Raw genomic sequence first — 12,006 nt, 5'->3', positions numbered from 1 at the left:
AGCATATTTTTCAATACAAGTTTTTCAGTGCTTAGAAAGTGCATGGGTTTGAACTTTTATCGCACTTTTAATGTAATTTTCGTATTTATGCAAGATATTTTGCAAACTTAAAAAAACAACACTTATCGAGCTAATTTATTAAATGCTGAGCACCTGGATCAATGGATGAAGGAATATGCTGACAATTCCATGGCCGCTTGGACATTCGAAAGACATCACCAAGGCGCTAGAAAGAGACGTTCCGTGTGACGTCGCAAAGACGCTCTAACATATGCTTTATGTCAATTTGCGTCCGTCCGGTAAAGGCAGCAAAATTTTGATAGATTTCTGTATAAAAATCCAGATACGTCATTTCAGCGTTTTCGAGGGGGGGGGGGCAAAAGTTGGCCAATCAGTGGCCGTTTTCTTAATATTTTGTTTTCATTAAGATTGCAAATGCCCCCACTTGCTCCCCCCCCAAATGATGTCCCTGTAAAAATCTACCTTGATTTTTACTATTATGAGTAATGAATTTTTCAATAGCCGCCATTTTGAAACATGATGGCGGATCAGACTGGCTGACGAACTTAAATGAGGTGTTTACAGGGTCAATTTTTCCGAAAAGATTTAGTGAAATCTGATTAAAACTATGACAGTTATCGTGGTCATAAAAACATTATTTTTCATTATAAATTGTTATCAATCATTTCGATTGCATTAATTTCATTTTATCACGTAATTATTATGTAATTGGTAAATGTTCCAAATATAATTATTTTTATTTTCACGTTACAGTACTTTTACTCAATTAAAGATATTAGTATTGGAGGTCGTTGCATGTGCAATGGCCACGCAGAAACCTGTGACATTCCTGATTTACAAGATCCAAATAAGCTGCACTGCCGCTGTCAACATCACACATGCGGACCGCAATGTCAAACTTGCTGCACAGGATTTGAGCAAAAAGCATGGAAACAGTCCCAAGAATGGGAGAAGTTTGTTTGTGAACGTGAGCGTGTTATTAGATGTTTTTTATTTTACATTAATCAGATTTTGCTTTATAAACATTTAATTTGTTAGCGTGCAATTGTTTCAATCATTCAAACGAGTGTGATTACGACTCGGAGATTGACGCCAAAAGATTGTCACTTGATATTCACGGAAAATACAATGGTGGAGGTGTTTGCAAAAACTGTCAACATAACACAGAAGGTATAAATTGCAATAAATGCAAAGCAACGTATTTCAAACCTGCGTATAAAATCTGGAACGAAGTTGACGCATGCAAACGTAAGTATTTAATTATAATTATAATTTGAAAGCTTTATTTTTAATTTATATATCACATTTAAGCTTGCAAATGCCATTTCGATAATTCTACGGGCAATTGCGCCGACGAAACGGGGCAATGTGAATGCAAGGAAAATTTTTTAAAACCCTATTGCAATGATTGTAGTCGTGGATACTATGACTTTCCCGAGTGTAAGCCGTGTATGTGTTATCTGGAAGGTGTAGAAGGAAATTACTGCGTACCTGCATTCGGAGAGGTAATACGATTATTCAAATTGTGTACGCATTATTTTTCATTGTATAACGAAAACTTAATTTAAAGGTTCAGTGTCCATGCAAATATAACTATCATGGTCAACATTGCGATAGCTGCGCAGAAGGATATTACAATTTTCCAAAATGTGAAGGTGTTGTTTGTTTCAATTTATAATTTTTTAATTCATGTAACAAATATACAATGTAAATGTGTATGTTTAGAATGTGGTTGTAACCAACACGGATCTACACCAGTGGAGTGTGATCAAACTAGCGGAAACTGCACCTGTGATAATAATTTTGCAGGAAGGACATGTGACAGTTGTGGAGATGGATACTACAACTATCCAACTTGCAAATGTATGTTAATCAGTTTTCATTCCAATTACTTACTTATTTTCTTCCTTGTCATTTACTCATTTATTTATTTATTTATTCCAACTCACTCGACATCTCTATTAGTTTGCATCCAACAGAATCTCTTTTTAAAATAACTTTTACATTTTGTTTTGTCTTACAGTCATATGCTTAGCTGTTTTGACATATTTTATAACGCTATTTTTATCCAATTTCGAGATCTTTTAAAACAGTCCAGGTACACTTATTAAATTCAACATATCTACTATGAATAATAATTTTAGATTGCAGCTGTGATTCAAGCGGAACTTTGCCTGGTATTTGCAATAAAACAACAGGAAGTTGCTTGTGTAAGGAAGGTTTCGGAGGAGTTCGATGCGATCAGTGTACTCTAGGGTGAGTTACATAAAAAAAATATGGTTTAAAATATGAATATAAAATAAACTTACCAATTTTATTACAGATATTACAGTGAATTGCGTGATAAAGAACGCACATGTATCGAATGCAATTGTTCAAAGAATGGATCAATGACGACGAACTGTGATGCTTTTGGAAAATGTTCTTGCCTTTATAACTTTGGTGGACAAAGATGTGACCAGTGCTCGCCAGGATATTATAATTATCCTGAATGCTTGCGTAAGTGTTGTACCTGAAGCAGTCGGTGCTAAAATAAACTGCGATTTAACTGTCTTCGATTTTAGCATGCAATTGCGACTCTCATGGTGCAATTGGAGTCACTTGCGATTCTGAAGGACAATGTCAGTGCAAAAATAATTTTGACAAGCTACAGTGCAGCACGTGTAAAGAGGGATACTACAATTTCCCAGTGTGTGAAGAATGTAACTGCGATCCAAATGGAGTAATTGAATCATTTGGAGGTATACATCTTAAAAATGTATTATGTACCATTAAAGCGCAATACAAATAAAACTGGTTAACTTTAAGGTTGCGGTTCTGTTCCAATCGGCGAACTTTGTCAATGTAAGGAACGAGTTCAAGGAAGGATTTGCAATCAATGTAAACCACTATTTTGGAACCTACAACAAAGCAATGAACTAGGATGTGACGGTATGTATATTTATATTATTTTTTTGTTATATTTTTAAATTTTAAAAATATATTTTCATCCATTAGATTGTGATTGCAATCAAAGGGGTAGCGAGAATGGAATATCAGTGTGCGATTCAAAATCAGGACAGTGCGTTTGTAAATATAGCGTAGATCAGAGAGAGTGCAACGAGTGCAAAGACGGAAGCTTCAATTTGACGGAATCAAACATATTCGGATGCACTGGTAAATTTATTTATTGTAATTGCTTTATCTCGACGTTTATCTAAATAAGCTTAATCTAAATTAACTTTAATTGAATCAGATTGTGGTTGCGATAACGGTGGTTCGATTAACAATGTGTGTAATAAGGAAACTGGACAATGTACTTGCAAACCGCGCGTTACCGGATTGCAATGCAACGAGCCAATAACATCCCATTACTTCCACACACTGCATCAATATCAATATGAAGTGGAGAACGGATACACGCCTTCGGATAGCCGAGTTAGATATCAATTTTCACAAGAACGCTTTCCAAATTTCTCATGGAAAGGATACGCTGTGTTTTCGTCATTGCAGGTTAATTGCTTTTTAGCGTATCCACACATACAAAGCGTAAATAGTGCTAAAGAAATAAACCCTTGAAATTTTAGAATGAAATACGTCAAGATGTCCGGATTTTCAAGCCGTCCATGTATCAAATGGTACTTCGATATGTAAAACCTGTTCCTGGATCAATTATTGGAAAAATTACAATCACACCTGAGAATACAGGTGAAACTGAACAAAGGTAAAATTAATATTCGAAATTATCAATATAATAACAATACAATCAATACCTAAAGGTACACCTAATTACAATACCAGAATGAAACTGAAGCTGGAATTATTAACATTTATTTTATTATTTGTTTATGATTGTATTATAGATCTAAACAACTAGTATGTGTTAACTACAATTAAAATGATCGCTTTTTTATATAGTTTACACACCTACATCATATTATTTTCAAAAAATAATCTGATCCATCCAAGAATTAGATAGATTTCTTTGTATAAAATGCGTTTCAAACAAAGAAATCTACCTAATATATTTAAATCTATTAAACATTTTTGATCTCTACTTTTTTTTAATGATTCAATTTTGAAACAATTTTGAAGATTGATCAACAAACTCTATGATAATATTTCAATGTCGATATATTTTAAACTATGTCAGTTATTGTGTTCTCAAATTATTTGTTATATCCCAAACTAATGAAAAATTAATTTAATTTCTAATATAAAATTTCTTACCTCTTTTTTTAAGATTTTTAAATAAAATTCTCTTTTTTTTAATGGCCGCTATTTTGAAACAATACTAACAAAAGCTAACTTTAAAAATTATAGTATAGGATATTTAAAAGTATATTGAAGTATCGAAATATTGTGGTGCATCTTTATAATAAATGTATGTAAATTTTTAAATTAATATTTTAGCTTTGATGTCTTATTAAAAGAGACTATGACTCCGACATTTGTAACTGTTTCTGGAGTTCAAGGCATTATACCGTCTCCCTTTGTAATGAATCCTGGTAATTGGCGTATAACAATCAAAACCGATAAAACTCTCTATTTGGTATGTACATATGTTTAGATAACAGTATGCATTTGGATTATGTAACATTTGATATTATACTTCAGGATTATTTCGTTTTAATACCATCTGCATATTATGAAGCAACAATTTTGTCAAAAAAAGTTGTGAAGCCCTGTGTAATCGGAGACAAAGGTCTTTGTAGACATTTTGCACATCCAGATCTCAAGTTTGACAGTGTGAAAGCTAAACTGGGTAACATAGCCGAAGGTGGAGTAAGATCTGAAATTTACCAGTTCGTTCCAGGTTCAGAATACGTAAGCACCATTGAACAACTCATTTTTATGATTTGATACAATAGAATAATAACTGATGCTTTTTTTCAGCACAAGGAATTAAACGAGACTCATATTCCATTGATCAACAACGATCAAGAAGAGTTGGTCATGGACGTCAAGGTTACTAAACCAGGAAACAGTGTAATATTGATTGAATACATCACCCTTCCAGAGAACGAAAACGGTGCATATATAACAGCGACTGTTCGGAGTGAATCTTCGGAAGACAGTTCAAAAGTTTATTTAAACGCTTGTCCGTATACATCGGCTTGCCGCCAGGTGTTACTCGATGAGAATGGACGAGTTAAAATGGTCAAAATCAATGACACCTTTGTCGGAATATCGATAAAAGTAAGACTCAAAATACAGAAATGATCAAGTATTAATTTAACACCGTATATGGCTTCCTCGATCAAATTTTTGGTGTAATTGTTCTTCTTGATGTGCCAGACTGTTGTTGATGCATTTTATTTTCAACTATATGCAGCTATTTGTTGATGAGTCTTCTCATTTACGAAATCTTTAACATCATCATATCAAAGCCTTAAACCTATTTAAACTTGCCATAAATGTATCAAAAATAAATTCTCGAGAAATTTATTAATAATATTTGTAATAATTACTGTAATGTTAGTTTCTTATAAAGTCATCAGCAAATCGCATCATACGTTATCATAGATATTTAATTGTTCTGTTCTACATTATAATTTATATTAGCTCTGAGTTAATTAAAGCCATATTAAGTGTTATTGCTGAAAATGCTTCTTAGCTACAAATGTGTAATATGTTTTTGTTTAACTCAAGGGCGAACCAGATTCCTCCGTTGGCATTGTTTCCGCCACGGTAATACCTCAAGAAAAATGGAATTTAGACTATTTACGACCTCAATCAGTGTGCGTTAGAAGGAACGGAAAATGCATACAGAGCGAATTCCCTATTGTGCCGGATTCTAAGAAGGTTTAAATGACATATTTATTTTTTGTTAAAATATGCACATTTCTAATAATTATTTCAATAGGTTGAGTTTGAAACCAAAAAGGATAACTCACCACAAGCTAGGCCGCCAAACATATTTGATAACACCACGGAATTGATGTACTTAAATGATACCATCACTTTGAAAACCAAAGTGCCGTTACCAGGACCGTATGTTTTCATAGTGCAGTATTATCAACCATATTCTCCAGGTAACAATAAATTACTATATACGTTTAAATTGCTGTGCGTGTAAATATAATTCTGCTGCTGAATCAATTAGTTGTTTTTTCTCTGTATATGTGTTTAAATAAATGGCGTGTTATTCTTTCACAAATGTATGTACATTTAAAGTTTATAATACAACCGTATCTAACATGTTAACCCTTTAGTTGCTGAAATCAGATATATAAGCATTTGTTACTTTGCCAAGAATTTCCAAATCCACCATTATTTTATATAATACATCGATATTTAGATGATAGTTTCAAAAGGCTCAGTAACCACAGGGTTAAAAAAATCAATAGAGATCAATTAAAAATAATATTTTTTTCATATTCGTTAATTTTATCCTCAGTATTTATAAACCGGACGCAAGTATTGCTGTATTATATATTAACCAGAATTAGGTAGATTTCTGAATGTAGTAAATATGTAAAAACAATTGATTAACTACAATTTAGAAACAAGATGGTGGATCAGGCTGGCCAATAAAGATATATTTTTATAACAAGTTTTATGTCAATATGATTAAAACTACGTCAGTCACCGTGTCCTTAAATTTCGTTATATCCCACATACGTAAATGACAAAAAATATATTTTAAATTTTTATTTTAATTCTAAAACGTTTTTGAAGTCTTACTTTTTTCCCCTGGTATGTTTTGAATAGCTGCCATTTTGAAACAAGATGGCGGTCAGGCTGGCTAACAAACTTAGCCGAGATATTAACAAGATCTATTTTTAGAAATACATAGTTTCATGTAGATAAGATAAAAATTATGGAAGTTATCGTGTCCTCAAATTTCGTCAAATTTTACAAATGTAGAAACATCTACAAATAAATAATCTATAAATGTCAATAATAACAAGCTAAAAGCCGTTGCACAAGTTCTACGTCACTTTACTAAGCTTTAAAAATAATTAAATACTTATTATAACAGTTGCGACTAACTTCATGCGATACACACCTATGTGCATCTTGTATTTGGTATTCTTAGAATTAAAATTAAATATGTAAAAATCATCTATTGTTTTACTTTCAAAACTGCATTTTTTATTTTAATTTTATATTTTTTACAGTAAATTTTATCACTAATTAGGGATAGTTTGCTGACTATAATGAGGCACATATATTTAGTAAATTGAATAAGATGTTTTTATATTTATTTTTAATTTAACATGCTTTAAAGAAAATGCTGCGTGCGTTTATATGATTTTCTATTTGGACTAAAATTGTAATAGATCATAAAAGTTATTTTTAATGTATTTTAATTTTAGAGCACAACTTGGATGTATCAATCGAAAACGAAGATATGATAATAAATCATGAAGCCAGCTTGCCGATCAAGCATTGTCCATCAAGTTCGGGATGCAGATCCATAATTCGATCGTCAGATGGCAGCAATCAATTCATGTTGACAGAAAACTTCATGTTGACAATATTAGTAAGTAAATGATTGACGTACAGAGTGGCCAAAAAACAACTAAATCTTAAATGACGATATCTCATGAAAAAGCTTATTATTAACTGTATTTTTTTAGAAAGACACAATGTTGTTATGAACATGAAAAATAAAAATTCGTTTTTTTCTGTAGCATTAACGATTAATGAGATACAGGCATTACAAATATTTTAGGCCAACTTGTATAATGTATTTATAGTAAGAAAGCAGTGCGAAATATTAATGTTATTTTTAAATGGCGCGATTATTGGATGGCAAAAGATATCGCAAACTTGAAATACAAATATTTTTACTGTCAGCTTCAAATAAATGACACTACTACAATTTGAGACAATCTAAAAAGCGATATGAGATTAAAATCAAACTATATATTTTGTACATCATTAAAATTTTGCTACTGCGATTCTTAATTATGAATGAACAAATCTAAACGTATGTGTATTTTTTTTCCAGAAGTCCAGCCCCAACGCAGTTTGGATATCTTCCATATTAGTAGTTCCAGCAAGTCAATATGAAAATTCTTTACTAGAAGAGAATAGAATGGATCAAACTCGCGAATTCATAGCATCGTGCGGAAACGACCATTTTTACATCAATGTAACAGATAACGGTGATAAACTTAGATACGGAATAATATTATTGACGTGATTTGTTCAAGTAAGTATCTTATTGTATTCATTTCAGGTTTCTGTAGAGAATCTGTATTCTCACTTACTTCTGATTACAACAACGGTGCGGCATCCTGTAGTTGCAACGGCTTTGGATCCCTATCATTTGAGTGCAATAAATTCGGCGGTCAATGTGATTGTAAGCCACATGTAATCGGAAGAAGATGCGAATCATGTGAGAATGGATACTACGGTTTCCCTGACTGTCTACCTTGCAACTGTCCGTTTTCTGCTCGCTGCGAAGAAGAAACTGGTAAAATTATTTTAGTATTATGTACAAATCATTCAACTTCTTCATGTTGCCTCTTTACCTCCACATTGTGTGTGAAGTACTAGAGAATTCTCTTTGATTAATGTTTAAAATTTCAAAAATATTGATAATCTTCATTTCAGTAGCTCTTTTAGTTTGATGGAAGATATGATGATAAACGCAGTGTCATCTGCACATCGTAGATTGAATTTTTTTATGTTATTTTCGACCATAATATTTTTATTGTATAATATATATTGAAAAGTTCTGAGGAATAAATATAACCCTAAATAATTACACATATTGATTTTTTATGAAATTTTATTATATTAAACATATTTTTTATACTAGGTGAGTGTATATGTCCGACGAGAGTATATGGTGAAAAATGCGACAAATGTGAGCCTTACACTTATGGTTTTGACGCCATAATCGGCTGCGAAAACTGCAACTGTGATAAACTGGGAGTTTTAAATGAACAACTTCAATGTGACTTATTGAACGGCAGTTGCTCGTGAGTAAACTTACATTTTTATTCATTGTATGTTCAACTGACAAAAACTGAGGCTTTCAAAAATATTACAGATGCAAACCGAACGTTGTTGGACGAACGTGCGACCAGTGCGTGCCTGGTTATTTCTCATTCCCGGACTGTGATCCCTGCGATTGTAGCAATAAGGGAACTACTGATGAAATTTGCGATCAAAACGACGCTCGATGTTTCTGCAAGGTATAATTTAAAACATTTTCTTTTAAGATTCCTACGTACTTAATTATATGCTATGACCAACAACTTTTTGTATACAGCCTTATCCAAAATAATGGAGTAGCAAAAAAAGGAACAAGGTTCATAATAATTTATTTAAAGCGTATTTTTAACGATCATCAGACTCTCCCTTTGTTTTATTAGCTGCTGCAATCTTTTTAGCATACTTAGAGATGATGGATGGAAACAATTTTCTCACTACATCTACAATTTTTCCTTTAGTTTAACTTTGAATTTGAAATTGTTACTAGTTTATCTTTTAAAATATACTACAAATGCTCTATTGGACATAGATTTGATGATTATATAGGGCAATCCAAAAGCAAATCAATCAATTAATTTTATCCATTATAATATAGATGTTTAAAACATAACATTAATAAAATAATTGTCAGTTAAAATGGCTATTAATTTATAATATATTTATATTCTATAGTTACTAGTATAATACACATGAATGTATATTTTAAGGCAAATGTTGATGGAAACGCTTGCAATACGTGTAAGGAAGGAACGTTTAACATGCGAGCAGATAACGACGCTGGATGCACGAAATGTTTCTGTTTCGGAAAAACTACAAGCTGTAATAGTGCCAATCTATATTGGAGCACGGTTCGTAAAACAAAATAATTTAATCAATCTACTTACATAATATAATTAATGAGCTGAATAGAAAATTAAGTATCTGCTTAAAATAAATTAGGGAAAATTCATATTAAAACATAATTATTAATAAGTGTTTCGGATCACAAGTGTTTATTCTAATACATTCGCCTACAAAATCTGAAAGCTGGACCATGTACAAAAAATTGTACTGTATTCAGACTATTATATTTCATTGTCAAGTTATAATTCGCGATGTATTTAGTCTCAAAACTTCTAACACATCTTATTTACTTGTAAAACATATGTATAGTATAATATATTTTTAAAAATGCAAACCATGAATAAAGTTATCAATATTCTTAAAAATTAAATGCTTTTGGACATAATTATATATTTATATGTGTTATTTCAGATAAACGACATCAATAATTGGTCTTTGTACAACATAATAATCTCACACAATGTAACAGTACAGAAGTTCGAACAAGAACTCGAAGTAAAAGGCAGTAATACGTTGGTAGCGAATATTCCTGACGATGTGGACAGCAAGGTCATCGCTTACTTTTCAGCTTCTAACGAATACTTGGGTAATAAGCTCGCCATCTATGGCGGCATGTTGAACTACAGCATATATTACACGACGCTCGGAACTAGAAACGCAATCAGTCATGGCGATGTCATTCTGTACGGTGCCAACACGTGGTTGATTCACGCTGGAATCGAACAACCGCCAGGTGACACTTACTGGAAGAACTCTTTAACGCTGACTGAGAGTGAATTTTTCACTGATAACCACCTGCCGGCTACCAGAGAGCTTCTGATGACCGTTTTGGAAGACTTACAAGGACTTTACATCAGAGCGTCCTATTGGGAATCAGGAGTGATGACCAAGTAATTTTTTCAGGGATTGAAAGTTATGAATTAGCAACATTGTACATAATTTATTTATAATTTCAGGTTAGTGAACATCAGCGTAGATACTGGAGTCGAAATTTGGAATAAAGACAGCGAACCGACTTATGCAATTGAAAAATGCGAATGTCCCGAAAATTATAAGGGCAACTCATGTGAAGAATGTGCTGATGGTTTTTACAGAATATCTTCAGGACCACATGGTGGTTACTGTGTGCCTTGCCAGTGCAATAATCATGCAGTAACGTGTGATGTCAATACAGGAATTTGCATAGTAAATATATTAACTCATATAATTATATATAATACTTAGCTTTAAGAGATGAAAGCGCTTGATTATATTTAGTATCTCTTGCCGAAGTTAAGTGACGAGAGTGAGTGAAAGATAAGAGCATGCAGTTCGCATGCCCTTATCTCTCATTCTCTCGTCACTTAACACGCGAGCGATCGAGAGAAAAAGTATTTCACCGCCCGCCCCTGGTATAAATATATTTATATAAATGTGTATATTATCATTCTAGAATTGTCAACACAACACTTACGGAGATCATTGTGACAAATGTATAACAGGCTTTCATGGAAATGCTACACAGAAATCTCCCAATGATTGTTTAATTTGCGCATGTCCTCTACCGACGGAAACTAACAAGTTAGTAAAGTATTTTTTATATTTTTATAGATTTCTGCATATATTATACACTAGTAAAAAAAATTTACATTCATTTTTTAAATTAGAATTTTATTTTAATTTCTAACGAACTTTACCAATATATTTACGTCCTGCAATACAATGCGATAGTTGAAAGCTAACACATGTGATGTTGTTTTTAGGCACTAAAAAAATTTAAAAATACTTGTTTGGGATTTATATTGCTTTAATTGTTGTGAAAAATATTCTTTCTTCTTTGCTTCTTTCAATGAAATAAGATTTTTATACATCGTTTCAAAATGTCGCTTTACGTTGTAACTACGAACAGTAATACTTTCTTTGCATATGAGATAGATGCTTTTATTGTCTGTTTCAATAACTCCATACTTAAAAATCCATTCTTAATTGTATAATCTTGCTTTCTTAGTTGTTGACATGGTGATCTTAAGGATTAATATATTTATATTACTATCTATTTATTATATATATATATAAAATAATTTAACTATTTTAATTTTGATATGACAATCCAATAAACAATTTGTTTCGGCTGACAACGGGGAGACGCTCGAGACCGGGACGACGTTCGCGAACTCCAGTGACAGCCGCGTAGCCCACTGTTTGGCCATAACAAGATTTGTAATGGCC

The 12,006-nt window shown here is 32.3% G+C and overlaps 1 protein-coding gene across 1 annotated transcript in view; it reads left to right on the top strand.

Moving 5' to 3' along the window:
• Nucleotides 1-12,006, top strand: part of LanA (laminin subunit alpha) — a 41,298-nt gene that overhangs the window by 18,068 nt on the left and 11,224 nt on the right. Inside the window, exons 6-31 of the mRNA XM_088187983.1 lie at nucleotides 775-988; nucleotides 1,060-1,269; nucleotides 1,333-1,526; nucleotides 1,592-1,676; nucleotides 1,747-1,884; nucleotides 2,166-2,277; nucleotides 2,345-2,520; nucleotides 2,586-2,762; nucleotides 2,830-2,952; nucleotides 3,019-3,177; nucleotides 3,257-3,513; nucleotides 3,588-3,724; nucleotides 4,414-4,552; nucleotides 4,618-4,827; nucleotides 4,897-5,199; nucleotides 5,653-5,805; nucleotides 5,867-6,035; nucleotides 7,323-7,489; nucleotides 7,961-8,117; nucleotides 8,192-8,428; nucleotides 8,777-8,939; nucleotides 9,011-9,155; nucleotides 9,663-9,803; nucleotides 10,210-10,688; nucleotides 10,755-10,983; nucleotides 11,231-11,358. Coding sequence (XP_088044109.1) covers nucleotides 775-988; nucleotides 1,060-1,269; nucleotides 1,333-1,526; nucleotides 1,592-1,676; nucleotides 1,747-1,884; nucleotides 2,166-2,277; nucleotides 2,345-2,520; nucleotides 2,586-2,762; nucleotides 2,830-2,952; nucleotides 3,019-3,177; nucleotides 3,257-3,513; nucleotides 3,588-3,724; nucleotides 4,414-4,552; nucleotides 4,618-4,827; nucleotides 4,897-5,199; nucleotides 5,653-5,805; nucleotides 5,867-6,035; nucleotides 7,323-7,489; nucleotides 7,961-8,117; nucleotides 8,192-8,428; nucleotides 8,777-8,939; nucleotides 9,011-9,155; nucleotides 9,663-9,803; nucleotides 10,210-10,688; nucleotides 10,755-10,983; nucleotides 11,231-11,358 — 4,802 coding nt within the window. The remainder of the gene's footprint in view (nucleotides 1-774; nucleotides 989-1,059; nucleotides 1,270-1,332; nucleotides 1,527-1,591; nucleotides 1,677-1,746; nucleotides 1,885-2,165; nucleotides 2,278-2,344; nucleotides 2,521-2,585; nucleotides 2,763-2,829; nucleotides 2,953-3,018; nucleotides 3,178-3,256; nucleotides 3,514-3,587; nucleotides 3,725-4,413; nucleotides 4,553-4,617; nucleotides 4,828-4,896; nucleotides 5,200-5,652; nucleotides 5,806-5,866; nucleotides 6,036-7,322; nucleotides 7,490-7,960; nucleotides 8,118-8,191; nucleotides 8,429-8,776; nucleotides 8,940-9,010; nucleotides 9,156-9,662; nucleotides 9,804-10,209; nucleotides 10,689-10,754; nucleotides 10,984-11,230; nucleotides 11,359-12,006) is intronic.

Source organism: Plectrocnemia conspersa, unplaced genomic scaffold (genome assembly GCF_051122295.1).
Source record: "Plectrocnemia conspersa isolate PC_06_02 unplaced genomic scaffold, ASM5112229v1 ptg000006l, whole genome shotgun sequence".
Classification (NCBI taxonomy): Eukaryota; Metazoa; Arthropoda; class Insecta; order Trichoptera; family Polycentropodidae; genus Plectrocnemia; species Plectrocnemia conspersa.
Note: the sequence above shows the minus strand (reverse complement) of the source record. Positions and strands in the feature narration are given on the sequence as shown.